The sequence below is a fragment of the Lonchura striata genome, chromosome 16 (assembly GCF_046129695.1).
Source record: "Lonchura striata isolate bLonStr1 chromosome 16, bLonStr1.mat, whole genome shotgun sequence".
NCBI classification, from domain to species: Eukaryota; Metazoa; Chordata; class Aves; order Passeriformes; family Estrildidae; genus Lonchura; species Lonchura striata.
The window spans coordinates 17,622,624-17,640,662 of record NC_134618.1 but is presented as its reverse complement, the minus strand read 5'-3'; the positions used below and the strand labels follow the sequence as shown (position 1 = coordinate 17,640,662).

The 18,039-nt window shown below is 41.6% G+C and overlaps 1 protein-coding gene across 10 annotated transcripts; it reads right to left on the bottom strand.

Moving 5' to 3' along the window:
* Positions 1–1,703: 1,703 nt before the first annotated feature.
* GNPTG (N-acetylglucosamine-1-phosphate transferase subunit gamma) lies at positions 1,704–18,035 on the bottom strand. Of its 10 annotated transcripts, XM_077786931.1 has the most exons (18): positions 17,962–18,035; positions 17,827–17,881; positions 17,504–17,571; positions 15,329–15,383; positions 15,135–15,218; positions 14,020–14,113; positions 12,605–12,719; positions 11,968–12,050; positions 11,572–11,700; positions 10,023–10,104; positions 7,844–8,870; positions 6,132–6,194; positions 5,733–5,769; positions 5,552–5,643; positions 5,138–5,241; positions 4,126–4,226; positions 3,725–3,912; positions 1,704–1,962 (listed from the first exon to the last, which is right to left on the bottom strand). In XM_077786931.1, exons 1-11 carry the CDS (start codon positions 18,002–18,004, stop codon positions 8,746–8,748), a joined length of 933 nt encoding a protein of 310 aa, XP_077643057.1. In that variant the 5' UTR covers positions 18,005–18,035; the 3' UTR covers positions 1,704–1,962; positions 3,725–3,912; positions 4,126–4,226; positions 5,138–5,241; positions 5,552–5,643; positions 5,733–5,769; positions 6,132–6,194; positions 7,844–8,745. The 10 variants fall into 10 exon arrangements, with proteins under 10 accessions (XP_077643057.1, XP_077643056.1, XP_077643052.1 ...); XM_077786930.1 differs by lacking the exon at positions 5,138–5,241 and having other exon boundaries at positions 5,587–5,643; XM_077786926.1 differs by lacking the exons at positions 5,138–5,241; positions 5,552–5,643 and adding an exon at positions 5,384–5,521.
* Positions 18,036–18,039: the final 4 nt, after the last annotated feature.

The window sequence follows — 18,039 nt, the reverse complement described above, 5'->3', positions numbered from 1 at the left end:
GCAGCGCGGCTCCGGCAGGAAAGCGGCTCCTCCGGCAGGCAGGGGCGGCGCCGCGCCGGCAGACCCCCGCCCGCTGCCCCCGGCCCGGCGGGGCCGGCACCGGGCCCGGGGGGCCCCGGCGGCGCCTGAGCCCCGCGCCCGGAGCGGACGGAGCGGCGGCACCGGCCGGCACCGGCGCGGCGCCCGCGCCGCCTCCCCCGCCCGCCGGCCCGGCCAAAGCTCCGCTCGGCTCCGCACGGCTCGCACCGGCGCGGCTCCGGCGGGCCCGCGGCAGCCCAGCCGCGCCCAGCTCCCCTTCCGCCCCGGCCAGCCCCGGCACTGCCGGCAGGGCTCCGCGCCGCACCCTTCGCTGCCGGGCCGGGGGCAGAAGAAGCGCCCCGAATGCAGCGGCACAGCCCGATCCCCGCCCTGCCAGCGCTGCCACGGCTGCAGCTCCCTTCCTCTGCAGCCCCGACTCTGACACCACGCTGCGGCGCTCACCTCACCCCAACAAGGGAAAAGAAATGTGCGCTCCCCTTCAACTGCGTCCCCTAGAAGAACAGAAAAGAAGCAGCTTGCCTCAAACGATGGCAAAAGGGGGCTTTTTACCTCAATCCAAACCCCTTCAAGGGAGGGACAGCAGGGCAGCCCCCTCAATTTCAACCTCAGGATGATGGAATCGGGGGAGCTACCCTCAAGTCAAACTCATCATACGACAACAATATTTGTCCCCTTCCATTTAAATATAACGCAGAGATTCCCTATCTCCCCTCTGATATCCTGGAAAAGGCAGGTTTTCCTTCAATAAATACCCTCAAAACCACAAGTGAAGGGGGATCCCCCACTAGTTCAGTCACGGTCCATAATGGAAGAGAAGCCAGTACCCTCAAAAGTTTGAATTTATTTTGTCCGCAAAATCCTTTTTTTTTTTTTTTTTTTTTCCCCCCACAGGAGCACCTTGGAGGGATTGGCAAGAAGAAATTTAAATGGGAAAGGAGGAAAGTCCCCGCTACAAAGGCGCACCGGCTCACCTGCTTGGCTGCTGCTTCTCGGCACAAAGGTTTGTCCCTCAGCTCCTCCTTTGGGCAATGTTCCACGTATCCAAGTGTGTATCCAGGGGATTCCCCGGACCCTGTCCAAAGCACCCACCGTCCTTCCAGGAGACAGCCCCAGGAGCTCCCCATAAACTCCTCTTCTCCAGCAGCTCCGTGCTAAAGCCAGCAGAGGCAAACCCTCGCCCTAAAACAACCTCCCCCCGGCAGGAGCCGCCCCCTCCTCCTCAACCTCACAGCTCACACCTGGGGCTGCTCTGAGCCCTCCTCATCCTCACAGCTCACACCTGCCGCTGTTGCCGCCCTCCAACAGCGTCTCTCCGTCTCCAGCACACAGCCCACTCCTCACAGACACAGATCCAACAGAAATCTGCTACGGGTGTTGGCTTTTCTTAATCCATCTGGTTACACAATTAAAACACATACATGCATTGATGGCCATTGAGAGAAAGCTTTCCCCTGGAGAAAACAGTCCTTTTGGTAGCACACTTTTATACACCTTCGGAAAAAGCAGAATCAGCACCAACTCCTAAGATCCCTGCTGAGGAACCCAGCCCTCCTTGGGACACCCAAAGCAGCAGACCTCGAAAAAGGAGGGGAAAAGTCAAGCTTGGAGTGGAAAAAGAGGATAGAAGTACAGCAGCCTTTAAAAATGCCTACACGGAGCAGGAATGGGAACAAGTCACATTTATTCTTTCCTTGCTTTCTGTAATGACATAAATAGGAAGTAAAAACGCGTTAAAGAAAAGGCAGAGCTAGGATTTTACAGGTCTTTATTTTGGCAGGCTGCATGACAAACTCCTCTTCTGGGACTGCAACGCCTTTTGGGGAATGGCAGAGAACGGAGGCAAAAGGTGCCGGGGAGCCCTTTCTGTTCCCTTCAGCCCCTGCAGCTGCTCCACTGGTTTCAGGGCACTTGCTTGGTTCGTTCCTAGAGAAAAAGGCTAGGGCATGATTTTCAAAACTACTACCCATTCCCAGACAGATTTTCCTACATTCCTGCATGTCCAAATGCATATTCATCATTTTGGTACATCCCATTCCTCACTTCGTATGCTAATCATTTCAAAAGCTATTAAGCATGAAGTTTGGTCCCTGAAATTAGTCAGTGGTCCCTTTCATGGGGGTGGGTCCCAAAATAAGGAAGTTAATGAAGCCTGCCTCGTTCTGGCCTTTCTACCTTTTCAATGAAATATGACGAATGAACTCTTGGCAGAACTCCCATTCATTGTCTTCACTTGGTTTCAGAACAGAGGAGGCCTACAATAGTCTTATGTTTGGAAAAGCTATTTGTCAGTTTCTGTATTCTTTGTTATAAAGCCAGCTAACTAAACATTGTGCTAACAAGCAATCAATTACTAGTTAACTACTAAGTCTTAACTTCTTGAAGGCCTACTCATTTATTTTAATTAACTCTAGTGAAGCTTGTCTCTAACTAAAATCTTAGCTCCTCTAAAACCTCTAAATCCCTTAAAATTTACGTTTCAATGTGATTAACTCTTGGTTGTATCATTATTTGACTGGTGGGGTTGATGGGAGTACTGGTGCCATGGTTGCTGGATATTGCTATTGCTACCTGCCAGCTATATTGCTAATTAGGGGCCCTATATCTGTTAGCAAAAAGATGAAAAACTGCATGTCTGGTGCAGCAGTAGAAAATTTCAGGCTCCTGGGGAGCAAGTAATTTTCTTTAAATAATTTTTTAAAGGTTTTTTTGTTTTGTGCTTTTTTTTGTTGTTTGTTTTTTTTGTTTGTGTTTTTTGATTTTTTTGTTTGGTTTGTTTTTTTTTTTTGTTTGTTTGTTTGTTTTTTTTACTCCCAGGGAGCCTGAAAGCTCTTACTGCTGGTTTCTTAAAGCTAGAAAGGAAAGCAGAGTTAGAAATAAAGGTAGAAACAGAGAGAAACAAAGGGTTAAAAAAAAGTTGAAGCTGGAGAGAAAAAGAGAGATTGGAAAAAAAGAACTAGGAAAACAGTGACAAAGTGAAAAAAGAAAGAGAGTGAAAAATGAGAAGGATTACAGTGAAAGAGTGAGAGTGAAAAAAAGGAAAAAAAAGGAGTTAAAGTTAGAGAGAAAAAGAAATAAAGAGTAAAGTATCAACTATAGAGAGAAAAATAAATAGTTGGAAATGGAAAGGAAGAAGGAGGAGGGAGGGAGGGAAGAAGGAAAAAGAAATATAAGGAAATAGAGAAGTAGAGAGACAGAGTTAGAAACAGTGAGAAATAGAAACACAGAGTTAGGGACAGACATAAATGAAGTCAGAGATAGAAAAGTAAGATGAGAAGTAATGGAAGAAATACAATGAAAAAAAAATTACTAAACCACACCAAAGAAAGACAGGAGCCAAAGCCAGAAGGTGAGGGAGCAGGGGCATCATTACTAGGGTTTATTCAACTTTATTGAATGAATTTTTTTATTTATACTTCATCGAAACAAATGGAAACAATGGATACAAATGAAAGCACAGATACTATCCATATACATGCATAAATACAGAGCAATACATAGAAATGCAGCAACAAATGCAAATACAGAACAACACAGGGCAATAAAAACCAAACACATTAACACAATATGATCTTTTTTCTATTTTAATTACATTTTGTTTTATTGTTAGAGGAAACCCAAAACAAAGATTACACACACAAAACAATACTCATCCACCACGAGCACCTTCTTCACGTTACAAACTCACCATTGCTCTCATCTCAACTGCTCCGTTACACCCCAGCAATCATTGTTCCTTGGGAACGTGGCTCTCGGGAACCTCCAAAAAATCCTCCTGCCTGACAAAAACCCCTGTTCTGGGCCGGCCCGTATCCAAACTTTGGCAATGAACGTCGCTCGCAGACTGGCCAGGACCGAGGGAAAAAAAAACCCCATCTGGGGGAGAAGAAAAAAAAAAAAACCACAGCTGGGGATTTTTTATTCTAAATTTAAAAATTAGTTAAAAAGCCTGAATGGCAAAATCACACACACAACGTTAGAACCGGTCAACATACTCTCAGACCTGCAGACACGAGCACACACAAACTCTCACAGACAATCACACTCTCTCACACACTCTTCTGTTTACACACTGACTGCCACCCTTACTTGAAACACTACGCTGAAGAATATCCTTCAACACATCATCTGACTGCAGCTCCTCAATGTCAAATGGTAGACTCCAGGAAAACATGTAGGGACACGGGGACCTGCGAGACAATGGGAGGCGGTCAACAACTGACTATCTGACAGCTAGGAGCTATTCCCACTCCGGGCCCAAAATTTTTGTACCCAAAACCCCATAGAAGACAGATGAATTGCAAAGTCTTATAAATGCTCTACCTAAGCATGACTACGTGCCCAGGCAGGGCAGCTCCTATCATGATTGGCACAACAGAGGCGCATACAACATAAACAAGATAGGTACATACAATGTGAGTACGCGCAATATAAGCCAACATAGGTACACAGAGCATAAGTACATACAATATAAGCCAACAGAGATACAATATAAGTGAGGATTTGACATAACTCTCCTGAGCCCTATACCCTTTGAGAAGGTGGAAGCTACAGAACTACTGCAGTTACGTGATGAGGGTCTAATATGCTCCCTATGGAAGACCAAGAGAATGGCACGGGATGAGAAGGCACTACCAAAGGTGAGAAGGAAGATGGATGAGAACATCTCATGTACTTCTTCCTGCCCCAAAAAGTAAAACTGCAAAGATGCCGGAATAAGTGATATCCGGGATGGTGCGTGAGTAGAATACGGCCAATACGGCATAGAATGATGCTGCTAAAGCATGGAGATGTAACAAAGGCCTATGACACAGAAATCAATGGACACAGACACCATAACACAGACACGGACACCATAACACAGACACAAGTGGAAACTGCCTGGCAGTTTCACCTTATGGACCCAAGATTCCTAGCCCAAAATGAGCCATGGGCTGATGATGCCAAAGGAAAGAAAGCCCTACGGCAATAGCACATGATGATGAAATGTAACTCCTTTCAAGATGTTAGTGCCAAAGCATTTAAGAAGAAGCCTAAGAAGCTCAGTAGGCCTAGAGAAGAAAGCAATGACTAGAGGGTGACCATGGCTATAGCTGCAGACCTGAAGGCGGGCTCCTTGGGTGAAAAGATCCATGACGACGTCAAGAGTTGATGAAGACTGCCAACGCAAACCTCGTGAGAATGTGGAGATGGATCAAAACTGTCCTGCCCAGTGAAGACTCTGGTGAGGCTGAGGAGAAACCCTCTCCCCCTTTGCTTCCGAGGGGCCCGTCCCACTATGGACCTCTCCTCTAAGCTAACATCAAATTGCCTCCTGTGACAGTAATGGCTTTTCCCCTTCTCCCACCTATTGGCACCAGCACTTAGCTTTTGCAAGACGACTGGACAGAACCCAATGTCAGTTTGACATGGACGACGAGACATTCTCTACATCTGCTTTGGTGCTGCTGTTTCCAAACTTCAACTACGCGCCACCTCACGGTACCTAAGACAAAGCAGAAAATGCAACTAGCACCCTCCAAAAGAGGAATCCCCAGAACTCTGACACACCACTGCCCAAGCTCATCTGAAATCTTGATTCAACTCCACAGGCTGCCCGGAAGATACCTGCAAAACGAAAAAGTACAAGCTTAGCATGCTGCTGCATAACAGTCACTTATGAGTCACTCTGCCTAAATGCCGACTCACCCACTCACCTCTGTTCCTTCACACACCTAGGGCAGTGGACAGCACCTGCAAAGAAACAAAGCAAAAAATACCACACTGAGATACTGTGAAAACACCACCACCCTAACCTGACAAGTATGCCCACCCATACCTGAGGCTTCTACCCACCTGGCCTCAGACATCTGGGACCAGAAACATATTGCAAGAAGACTGCCTAAAATTCTAAAAAAAAACAATAGTGGATGCTTAGAGTTTACCCAGAAACTGCAAACTGAGCAAAAACAACTGCTTCTGTCTGCTGCTCAATGCTCACCTCACCCACTTCAGTGTGACTGCTGCTATCCCACATAACTTCATAAAACTAAGGACAAAGAACAGTGCTATAACACTTGTGTTTGCTTCCCCTGCAAAAACAAACAGTGACTGACCTTCTCAAGGAAACCTGCTGAATGGGGATGGAGCGGTCTGCTATGAATTGAGACCATCTGAATCTGAAAGAAAGTTAGGACTAATGTCAAACAGCTGCAGGACAACTTAACAGCAACAAACATGTTACGTCAACCTACTAATATAATCTAGAGCCCAACTACACCCTGCATTACCCTGCAAGGACTTGTTCTATTGCAGGCTATGCAGCAGGGCAGAGCAGCTCCAGGACAGATATGTGCAGACACAGGACAGGACAGGACATGACAGGGTGGAGAACAATACTAATGATATGAATGGTCCAAGTCTCCTTGGGACCTCTAATTAGGGCTATCTATATTATAAATAAAAATAAGAAAAATAATAGATTCCTGGGCAGCATCAGGGTTTACTACAGGCCTGGCTTGCCCTTGTCTGAGATATTTAGTTCCAGGGCAGATAGAAGTGCCCTGAAATGTAGTTTTAAATCCTTAATATGCTGAAAAAGACAGAGCTTCCATCACATGAATCCCTTAAAACAAGGAAATTAGGCATTTACCTCCATTTAAACTGATGCAATGGCTAATAAATGGCTCCTGTCCTTTAATTTAATCCCCTAAAATATTGGGAAAAGAGGGGTGTTGCTCACTTTAAATCTCTCCAGTGATGAAACAAAATAGGGACAGCTGGCTTCCCCCTCAATTTATGCCTTAGGACAACAAAAAGGGGCAGTGACCCTTAATTCAAACCCGTAAGAAAGCACTGCCAAGGTTTTCCCCTTCTATTTAAAGTGGAAAACAATGAAAAAATGGGAATTGCCTGTCAGAAAGCATGCACCCTTTAAGGTATTTTCTACATTAATGAGTGGAATTACACACAAAAGCAAAAAACTCAGAGCACAATTGCATAGTAAAGAATCATTCCTTTAAAGTTGTCTTCAATATAAACTGAACATAGTCTGTAACTACTAAAATGTCAAATGAAAGTCACCTTAAGCAGCAATTTCATAGACAATTGCATTAGGTATTTTTTAATACAACAATCTGCTAAGAAAAATGATCCATAGAAAAATAATGGGTTGTATAAAATTTTCTTTCAAGTTCAAGTTGATTTGCAATACATCCCGTTCATCCCTACCTGCACAATCCAGAAACGACAACTTTTCCTACCAGTGTAAATTACTACGGCAAAACCGGCACAGAAAACAGCATGAAGAAATCAAACTTGCAAGATAAGGCTGCCGAAAAACTAGAAAACAAAGTTTTTTTCATTACAGTGCCACTACAGCTTTTATTTAACCAGGTGAATGCCAGCAAACTTTTGTCAGCTCCCTCACGGCAGCCGCACTCCCGTCCTCAGTTCTCCTTCAGCAGCTGAAGGGGAGCATTGCTTTCGTGGACCGTGTCTTAGTCCACGATCTGGCCGGAGAGAACTGCTTCCAGTCGCTTGTCGGTCTCTCTTTTCTCTCTGAACACAGACCATAGCAACAACCCCGGGTCTAGCACACTAAGAGGCAGCACCTTCTCCGACGGCCTCTCGTGGTCGCTCCCTATCGACCGGCTTAACGCTCCAAAACCGCGGCCTGGCCTTGCTGCCGGAGAAGGGAACGGGTCCCCCACCCTCCGGGCTCCGCGGTCGTGCCATTCCCCGCCATGCCGCGGGCAGACAAGGGGCTCGCCTTGCCCTGCAACGACTCCTGCGTGAGCGTCGCCAAGGGCTCACGCAGCGTCCCGGCCCCGGTCCCCGTCCTCACCCCGGCCCCTCTCCTCACCCCGGCCCCTCTCCTCACGCCGGCCCCTCTCCTCAGCCCGCGCCTCACACGAGCGGAACGGAAGCGCCAGGGCTCGGCGGGCGGGGCCGCGGCTCAACGCAGCTGCCGCCGTGAGGGAAGGCCGAAAGGACCCTGGGCTCGGGGGGTCGCGAACCGCACCACAGGAGGCGGCACAGCGACCGCAGATGGCGTGCTCGGCGTTCACCGAAGGCTACAGTAATGCTTCCTTCCAGAGTTTGTGTTGGAAGAGTGCATTTTATTCCGTATTAGGTACAGAGAATTGCCAGGTATTTCCTCAACACAACTATGCTTTTGTAACAATTCAGTGATTTCATTGCACCTTTCTGTCACATTCTGACCCCAACTTCCATTTAACCTGCCAGCCAAAGACGACATCGACCTTTGAACACGAGTCGGTGGAGTGGTGTGGTCTGCACTGCTGTGGCCGAAAACGTTTCTTTTTCTGCTAAAGTGTGCCGAGAAAACTTTTTAGCATATACATGAAATAGCATGTTCTTAACACTGTATTTAGTACCTTTCTTAAAAATACCTTGCAGCACTGGTCTTGAGCTGGTTTGTATTCACTCCAGTTTCTACCACACTTGATCAATAAAAATAGCAAAAGCTGGGACTAGGCACGCAGAATCTATAAGTTCGTGCCAAATACTGGTCTTAGCAAAAAAGTGTTACAAATGTTTCAGAAACTAGCAAACTATTCTCATAATAGTGTGTCCTCACTCTACTACATTGGGTTTGCTTTAGGGCAGAAATTGAAACAAAGTCAAGAATACTCACAAGAAAGTAAATCATCTTTGTGGTATAATACATGTTCAGTTTAATTTACATTCTGTACCACCCAAGTTTCTTCAGAGAGTGTAGTTCCAAATTCCTGTATTGCCATGCAGGTGCTCATCATCCTTTGACCCAGTAAGAACTGATGCCACTGCAGTTGCCAGTTGATGACTTACATACTCAACACTGGTATTTCCAGCTGTAAAATTTAGTTTTTTAATATGACATCACTTATTTTGGCTTTTAAATGTCAAAACATTTTTGTCAAAGAATTCACTAAATAATTTTGAAATAAGTCATCTACAGTAAACTGAATTCTGTTTTTAATTGCAGAGTGCTAATCTGCAATAATTAAAAGAATTACTGCAATAATAAACTACCAAACAGGCAGAATATAATATGCAAAATACATCGTTAATAGTTTAAATGTGCAGATAATATGTTCTACAAAATTTTTATATGAGTTTTTTCCTAGAAAAGTTTCTCAAAGCAAAAAGAAAAAAATTAAGTGTATCACTAATTTTAAGCTAATTTAATTAGCTCAAAGGTTCTTTGTTTTGTTGAAGTGCCAATTCTGAACATACAGTCTGTAAAAGAAATGTATATGTGTATATGTACATACATAAATATATGTTTTTATGTATATACATGTGTTCCCGGACATTAAATTCTCCTTTGACAAATAGTACATGTAATAAAGGCCATCATGGTCTGGAATGAGGGAAAACAAACAAACAAACAGAAAACCAAACTACAAACCTCTCAGAAAAAAAAAAAAAAAAAAAAGAAAAAACAACTTGTCTGGAATGAATCCAGATAAACTGTGGCCCTTCACAGCCAGCACTAGTCTTTCCTGCTAAAAACTGCATGTGGTATATGGTACTTACCTAACAGAAATCAAAGAGAGGCAAGAAAGAAACAGGCAACTTGAAAAAGGGAAAAAGCAATACAAAAACATACAGAGAAAACTTCAAGTGTTATGAAAGAAATCAGGCCTTGTGGTTAAAATACAAAGTGGAGTTACTTAACAGACACATTTGTGCTATTATTGATGTAATATAAATTTCCTTTTAAATTGTCACCTTAAGGACTGGAGACAAACTTCAGTTACAACAGCAGTCAAAAATCTTCTATAATGCTAGAATTTCAAGTCATCAACAGATTTTTTGAGGACAAAGTAAGTCCTTGTGCACAGCACTCAAAACCTAAGTATTTATTAAAAATTTTGTCTACTGATTTTTACCTCCATATATGCCAGATTGTTTAACTGTTACTGTAACTGAAAACAGCATTGGGGTATTCACATTCTGAGCAGACAACAATGGAAAAGAATGATACCAGAAAAACTCACCAGAATTTCCTTTGTATGCAATACCATGCTGACCTAATAAAACTCTAAGATTTTTTATTTCTTCAGAAAGTTGCTTGTATTCCTAAGAAAGAAAATACATTAAAAATAGCCCTCCCACTTTTCAAATACATACCTAGATTGGGAGCTTTTAAGAAAAAAATGCCTCTGTGCACAGCTGTTACACCTATTGGCTTGAAGAACTTAAAATGCTTCTTCCAAGAACACAGAGCAAATTTTAGAAAAAGATACATGTCTGTGTTGCCAAAAGAAGAGCCAGCTTTTTTCAAGCCCAAGAATAAAAATTAGAAATGCTTTCTGCAACTATTTAAAATCAGTCCTGGAACTAGCATTTTATCATAGAGCAAATCTTAAATTTGCTTCAGGACTACACTTATTTTATAATAATTGTAATTCTGCAATCTGGAAATTTATCAACTCCTCAGCTCTTGACCTAGTAATTCATGTTCTTGCTCTCAGCAGTTTGTTATCTTACAGAAAGGGGTTGCTTAGTTCTCTTGAGACTCAAAGCCACATACTGCAGAGAAAATCAGAGAAGCCCCTATTTTTTACTGTGTTTTGGTGATTATATGAATAAAGATAGAGCAAAAGAATAAGTATTTAAGATTCTGTGTTTACCAAACCAGCCAATTTATGTCAATTAAGTTATGATGACGCCAGAAAAAGAAATAGAAATTATTAAATACTGCTTCGTTAATGAGTGAAAAAAAAAGTCACATGACTGTTCCAGCTCCTGTGGGATCAAAATGGTGATTTTTATATTAAAATATTTATATTTATATTTATATACTATTATATTAAATTTTTATATTAAAATATTTATATTTATATTCAGCTTAACTATGGTTTTATTGGGTTATATTCATGAATTACTACATGGTGTTTTGTCTTTGCTACATTTTTCGAATAAAAAGACAACAGCAACTGCTTCTTTGCATTATAATGAATGAATTCCCATCCATGCTCTTTTTCTGACGGTCAGGTTGCACTCTTTTAGGCTGAGCACACCTTCTACCTCTATTTTCCCCATTCCAACTCTGTTGCAGAAGAACTGTTTGCATACACAAGAGTCATTCAGAAATAAACACAGCCATTCTGCCTTTTGCTTGTGCAACAGCCAGTGCATTCTTCCACAAGTCTGGGTAATTATCCACCGAGATAATTAAGAGTGTCAACATTCTCGAGGTTGGTTACACATTTATCTTCACTAGTAATTCCTTCCTGTCTCTAGACTGATATTCCCCAGAAAGACTACCTACACGGTGTTCATAACCCAAGCGCATACACCAATTCTTTCATAACCCTATCTTCTAACTGGGCATTCATTTTTGCTGGTTTGTTTTTGACTTAGGGGCTGTAATAAAGATACCGAATCACACTACATGCAGGCTGTTACATATTGAAACCAGAAAAGAAAACCCCATGAGGAGATTCAACTGAACACCAAAGGCATTTACATAATGCTCTCCCACTGATACTATCATATAGCGAAAAGGTGGCAATTCCACATTGTAAATATTACGCTCTATACCTTACTGCACTTTTCCACTGTTTCAAATTCCGGAGTTCTTTTCTTACTCTGTTTTTCAACTTCATTTTCTTCTGTTGCTTTTAGAAGTCCCGCTTCCTCAAAAATCTCTTTCAGAATTTTTTTGTAACCCTAGAAAAGAAAATTTCCAAAAGATGATAGATCAATCTATTCAACTCTCATCTCTGCTTGTAATTTGCACTGGCCATTCCAAATCCTCAACCTTTATTACCAGTTCATATAGCAATTACAGAACATGAAAATTACTATTTGCCAAGTGCAGAATAAATGCATCTACTCCAAAAGGAGAAACTACAGAAGCCAGGTTTGGCTATTTGACAGGATTTTTTTTTTTTTTTTTTTTTTTTTACCAAATAGAATTGAAAAGAATTAATAAACCTGGTCGGTTATTAGTTCGTCGTACAGAAGCTGCTCTGCTTCATCCCACTTCCTTTGCAGTGCTTCAGTCAGAGTTGGATAAACTGAAAAATGGAAGTCAAACCATGTAAAACCAGGTGCACTGTCCTGCATTAGTTAATTCCTCCTCTAGTATAATGCAAGAATATTTGTTTTAAGAACTGTATGTTTCTATACACTACACCATCTCTACTGCTTTAAAGAGGTGGGCTTGCACATAAATTGCACTTCACATATTTAAAATTTCTGGAGAATGACCACAAATTTTTCTTACTTCAAGATCCAAGGCCTCATATTCCTTTGCTCAATGTAATTCTAATGGAGCTTTTTTGTAATGTAAGTAAATGGGCAGATACTACAAGGCTTATTCCTACATTCCAAGAAAAGAAAAAAAAAAAATTCACTGCGTCTACACTAGGAATAACAAAAAGAAAAAAAAATACAATCTCAAATAAAAAAATTATTTGAGAAATACCTATGTATATAATGACTGGCATTTTAAAAAAATGCTTCATATAATATGTTAACATTTAATACTAATTTCTATTAAGGTACTAACTCAACCTAAAAATGGACACTCTGAGGATAGCTGTTCCACAAAGTATTTTTTAAATCTTACCTAAAAGTGAGTGGGGATGGCACACAAGAGGAGTCTCAAATGTCAGAGAGTAAACACAAGTACTTGGCTCAGACACATAAGCCAATTTATTGCTCTTTCCACAAACCAGATGAACCTAAACATCAGTAAAAACAAAGATGAGCAAAAAATACCTACATGAAACAATACTAACACTGATGATCTATTTGCTGTGTTCCAATGCAAGGAGATGCATTTCTGTACATACTGTCATGTCAAAGCTTCAAGCGCCTTTTTAAATTTTTTTCCGACAGAAAAAGCATCATAGCAAGCACATCATCCATTTATTTTATCAAATGTGAAAATTGTTTTCTCTAATGGGAAGTGACCCTCCCCACCAACCACTGTTCCTTGGACTACTAAGTACCGTATTTCCAGCAAGAATGAAAAGAAAAAGGACAGTGAATAGGACACCTTTAGAATCTCGTCTAACATAAGCACAATTTTATTGGTCAATTTTATTTCTGACCAATGTGCTAATTTAAGAATACAAGACACATCCAGACTGCAGAGAATTGTTTTCATCTTTAGATTTGCAGCACCAATATTTTCTGTCTTCAAACTGAAATGCCAGTGAAAAATTCAATTACAATATCAAAAGTCATCCAAGAATATTAATTCTTTCTGCAGCTTTTATTTGAAATAAAGATGTTAGGCAGGCAACTCCATTAGAGTATAACATTTTCACCTTGGCCATGACATGGCAGCTATGTTGGCAGTTGATTGCAAGAGATTCAACAAGGTAAAGTGCTGGGTAATGCACTTGGATCATAACAACCCTGTGCACTGTTCCAGGCTTGGGCAAGAATAGCTGGAAAGCTGCCTGGTGGAAAAAGACCTGGGGATGCTGGTTGACAGGTGCTACATGTTAGACTTGTGCTCCAGACCCTTCCACAGCTCCACTGCCGTTCTCTAGACAGGCTCCATCACTTCAAAGTCTTTCCTGAAATGTCCCTGGTGCTGCTTGTTCTAACACCATGCTTAGCTTCTCAGCATGCTATTGTTAACTGCCGAATTATTTTCCCTCCTTTTTCCTGGATGTTTTTAATAGTCTGGCATCTTGAATTCAACAAAGAGCTCTTTTTCTTTATTTTGCCTGACACAAATTACAAAGCACACTTTACTGTATTTCTTCAGTAGTAATTATACCATTCTGTCAAGAAAAACAGAGGTGTAAGTAACCGATGAGAATACTTAAGTAAATGTCCTCCAAATTTTATCCTGATTCTAGCTTTCCTCCTCCAGTCATTCACATAGTCCCCACAGGAATTCATCATTTATGTTTTCTATCACAGCTTAAATGATGACTTCTTCAGGATAGGAATGTTTCAGTTTGTAGTCTCACAAGTGTAAGTAGAGTCATGCTGCCTGAATTAGCATTGTCTAAGTTATTATACCTTTGTCTGTCTGCTCTTAGTTTCACAGGAGTCTCCTTCCCTCATCCACATTCCAACAAATGTGTTGTTGTCAATTTCCCATTCGTGCCAGATTCTGAAAAAAGAGGACACTATTTTGTTTTAAGTTACTGGACACAAAAGGATGAACCCTCAGGAAGAAAACCAAAATACCCTTATACCATGTTCAATTTAAGTATATATACTTCACTTCTGTTGTCTCAGTATTTCCATCTCCTACAGCCAACACCTTGGAAGCAGTGGTGTAGTTTGCAGGTTGCTATAAAGGACACATCAACAGCACTTTTTGAGAGCAGAGTTTTGCATCAAATTTCAGTGTGCAAACCATTTGCAGGTAGAAATCTGTTTTTAAGTCCAGTAAAATAAAGTTTATAGATCAATCCCACAACAAATTCCATTAGGCTAAGTACCCTGTGCAACTCAGTTTGATTGCGGGATTTTTAGTGCTGGTGAGAGCACCTACAAAAACTAGGTGTAGTTTTTGCTAGTCCTAAGGCAAATGATACCCTCACCATGGTGATGTACCAGTTTCCTCACATACCAGCCTACTGTTTTGCGCATACGAAAATAAAGAGATATCTATATACAAAATATGTAGAAAAGCAATGGTCTGGTTTATACTTAGATTTATTTTAACTATTATGATTTGGTGGTATTATGATTCAGGGTCTTTAAATAATTTGGGATACTTTTTTTTGGGTCTACACTGAGAGTTTTATAACTTTTTATATTGTTTAACAACCATTAGGCATAAAGCACTCTTTTCCTTTTGTAATATGGCAAATAGTAAATGGCCATGAAATCTATGTTAATATCTGTAGTTAGACATTATTGAATTTCTCACATGAACATATCACACTTGCAGTTGGCAGGAGTTATTAATCATGCTCCAGCTAAAATAGCTGGTTAGTATTTATCAACAACAAAAAAATCTGAATTTTCAAGACAGGGTTTTTTTATGTATAACACCTTGGAAACTGCCATAACCTAAGCTGACCAAAGGAAGATTCTTATTTTTAAAACTGCCTCATGTTTACAATCTATGAAATGGCCTGCTGACAACATAGCTACAACATAAAAAGGTCTAAATGTCTCACCCTAAAATCCCACTATAGGCATTCCATCGAAAAGTCTGCTCATGCTGAGTGACATTATGGAAAGGACAAAACTCATACTTGTACCTTAAAAGGAGAGAAAAGAAACAGAGAATAAGAAATGTTTCAGATTGGAATAAAAAAAAATAGTTAATTCCTAGTAGGTATACAAGCAAATATCCAAATCCATTACTTACGTGGATTCCACAAAACTGAAACACTTGCCAGCAAGCCTAAAGAGATGTGCAGGGCCTAAAAACATTACAGCATGACAAAAAAGAAAAATAATGTTTTAGTTAAATTTAAGCAAGTTACCGTGGTAACAAAAGTGCAAGGAGTATGTGATAAATTAAATTTTCTGCTTTACATAAGGAAATTTTTGTCTTCTATATGAATTACTGTTAGTTCCCTCTAGCACTAATACTGGATTGTGTCACGATCTTGAACATTTTTCATTCTCACTACCCAGTGAAATAGATAAGCCTGATTTGACAACGAAAATGAGAAACCTGTGTAAAAATAAACATTTGGAGGTCAGGTCTATAAAAGGAATCATCAGTGCAGATCCTGCCAAAATCTAACATTGGAATCACTGAAACTCTTGCTTGGCAGCTGTCTGTCTCCAAATTCATCCAAACTCTGCAAGTTTATACTAGTAAAGCTCATTTGTTCAAAATGTTGACAGTGCTGCATATTTAAGTTTCACTGAGATTCTCAAACTGGATATTCTTTTTTGCCATTTGCCTTCGTGGTCTGATCCAGGCAGTATTTAACAAGATAAAACTTCTGCTGTCAGACAGGTCAGCAGTTGTTATATTCTTTTAGTGTTGACTACAAGGCTTGCTATCAAAGAAATCCAAGACAGGTAACTTGTCATTAAAAAGAGGGTGAAAGTTCTGAACTACATGCTTAAGGAGTATTTCAGTATCTCTTGTATAAGGAAATTTACCTTGGAATTACTAAGTATTTATGAGGAAAGAAGGAAAGAGATTACAAAGCACATAAATTAAAATCCCATCCTAGATTATAATTCCCCACTGTCAGGATTGCATGGATACTTGTTCCAAGTATCTAGACAAACAATCCTCTAAACAATGGTCAGACTACCAGAATAACGCCCTGCAGAATGCTTTAACCACTGGGATACAGGAATACTGGGATACAGGCAGGTGCTTTTTCCCCAAGTGTTCTTCTGACTGCATGATCTTACATTTCTTTCTAGAGATGGGCTTGGCCCAAGGGTTTGCTCCTCTATTACATGAAATCTGTGCCTCAGTGATTAGGATGCTCTCCCCACAAATGAAAAACAGCAAATGTGAATGTATCTATAAGGAATGCATTAAACTCACATCTCCCTTTCCTGGGCAGATGCTGTAGAAGAGAAACTGCCAGAACTATTACCTCAACTGTTTTGTAGAAAAAAAGAACAAGTACAGTTTCCATGCTAAAGAAATAATTGTGCAAGGCAGGGTTCCATGCCCTAGGTTTGTGTTCTATATACATTCCCAATTTTTGGCTACGTGTAAGACCCCATAACAAATATAAGATTTCTGGTGTGCTGTCCTTTTTTCCTACTACTTTTGGCATCTTCCCGTTCAGCATTCTGTTATGAATCCTATTTCTAACTATTTCACATACAGTATATGCAGAATTATACACTTGAGTTTATAAAATGTGACAGAAAACATTAAGCATAATCACATTCAATGTTGTCATACCAAAATCCCTTTCTTGAATCTGAACAAGGTTTAAGTTTCTGCCTAAGGTTAGCAGAGAGACAAGAGTTACTCCCTTTTGCTTAGTCTTTGCCTTCAGTGTTTATCTGGTCTCCTCTAGAGGTGGCCTAGAATTTTGTACATTCCTGTTCATTTTGCTTAAGGGGTGTATTTATGTTGCAACACTGAGGAGGCTGTGTGTGAAACTGAGCCCCTCTGACTAGTTCCAAGACTACTTGTAGGGCTTTTTTTTAAAACTCTTTTTGGGTACTAAGTACTACTTGATGATGGGATGACTTTTATATGATAATGACGCTGAGGATTTCGACAAGAAAAACAGAGTGTTTACTGTGGGACAAAAGGATGTGTTACAGGCTAGAAAAACACACAATAAAATGTATGGATAGTCCCATCACAAAAACAGTATTAACAGCACCGGGACCTGGAGCCACCAGTGAAGTTAATATAGGTTTTGATGAAATTAAATATATTTGCCCATGCTTATTTTCCACGATGCTTATAAAACCACATGCAAAATTCGGTTTGCACGCATAAAGTCGAAATAGACTATTTGCACTGCAAACAACTGTTGCTAAGTGATGAAAACTGTAGTAAAAAAAAAAAAAAAAAGAAAAAAGAAGTAACGGTTGCATATACCTGATACTGCAGACGGAGACATCTTTGGCTGCAGCCTATTTGTTTGAGGCAAGAATGGGTTATTCAACCTTTCAAAAGAAGGAAAGTTAAACGTTTAAGGCTGAGTTATGCATCTGGGCGTCCATACATCCTCCCCTACCTGTGTATCTCAACACTGACGGCCGCTGCCCGCGGGCCAACAGCGGGGTCTGCGGCAGCGGCCCGGCCCGGCGCCCCATCCCCGTTGGAAGAAAAGGGCTGGAGCAGGCACAACGGCAGACGGACCCGAACTCGCCGAGTGCAGATGGATCGCGGGACGACACGGTGAGCAGTCGGCCACGTACCCGAATGTATTCGGCTCCTCCACGATCTTCATTTTCCCCGCCGAGGCGAAGAGACCTGCTAGGAGAGAGCAGTTGGGCGCGGCGGACGGACCAAGCGCCGGCGCGCCCGCCCGCGCCGCGGCCCCCAGCACGCACCCAGCGCCGCGCCCAGCGCCACAAGCAGCGCCCGCGCCGCCATGGCCGGCGCCGCGGGAAGCGGAAGCGCGCGGCGCC

Bases quoted from the DNA above. Each gene is read 5' to 3' on its own strand.
- GNPTG (XM_031506160.2), bottom strand. From the start codon at position 18,004: ATGGCGGCGCGGGCGCTGCTTGTGGCGCTGGGCGCGGCGCTGG. The intron at 15,219-15,328 runs GTAAGTAATGGA...TCTCCTTTTAAG, and splicing joins TTCAGTTTTGTGGAATCCAC to GTACAAGTATGAGTTTTGTC. The intron at 14,114-15,134 runs GTGAGACATTTA...CTCTTTTTTCAG, and splicing joins GCCTATAGTGGGATTTTAGG to AATCTGGCACGAATGGGAAA.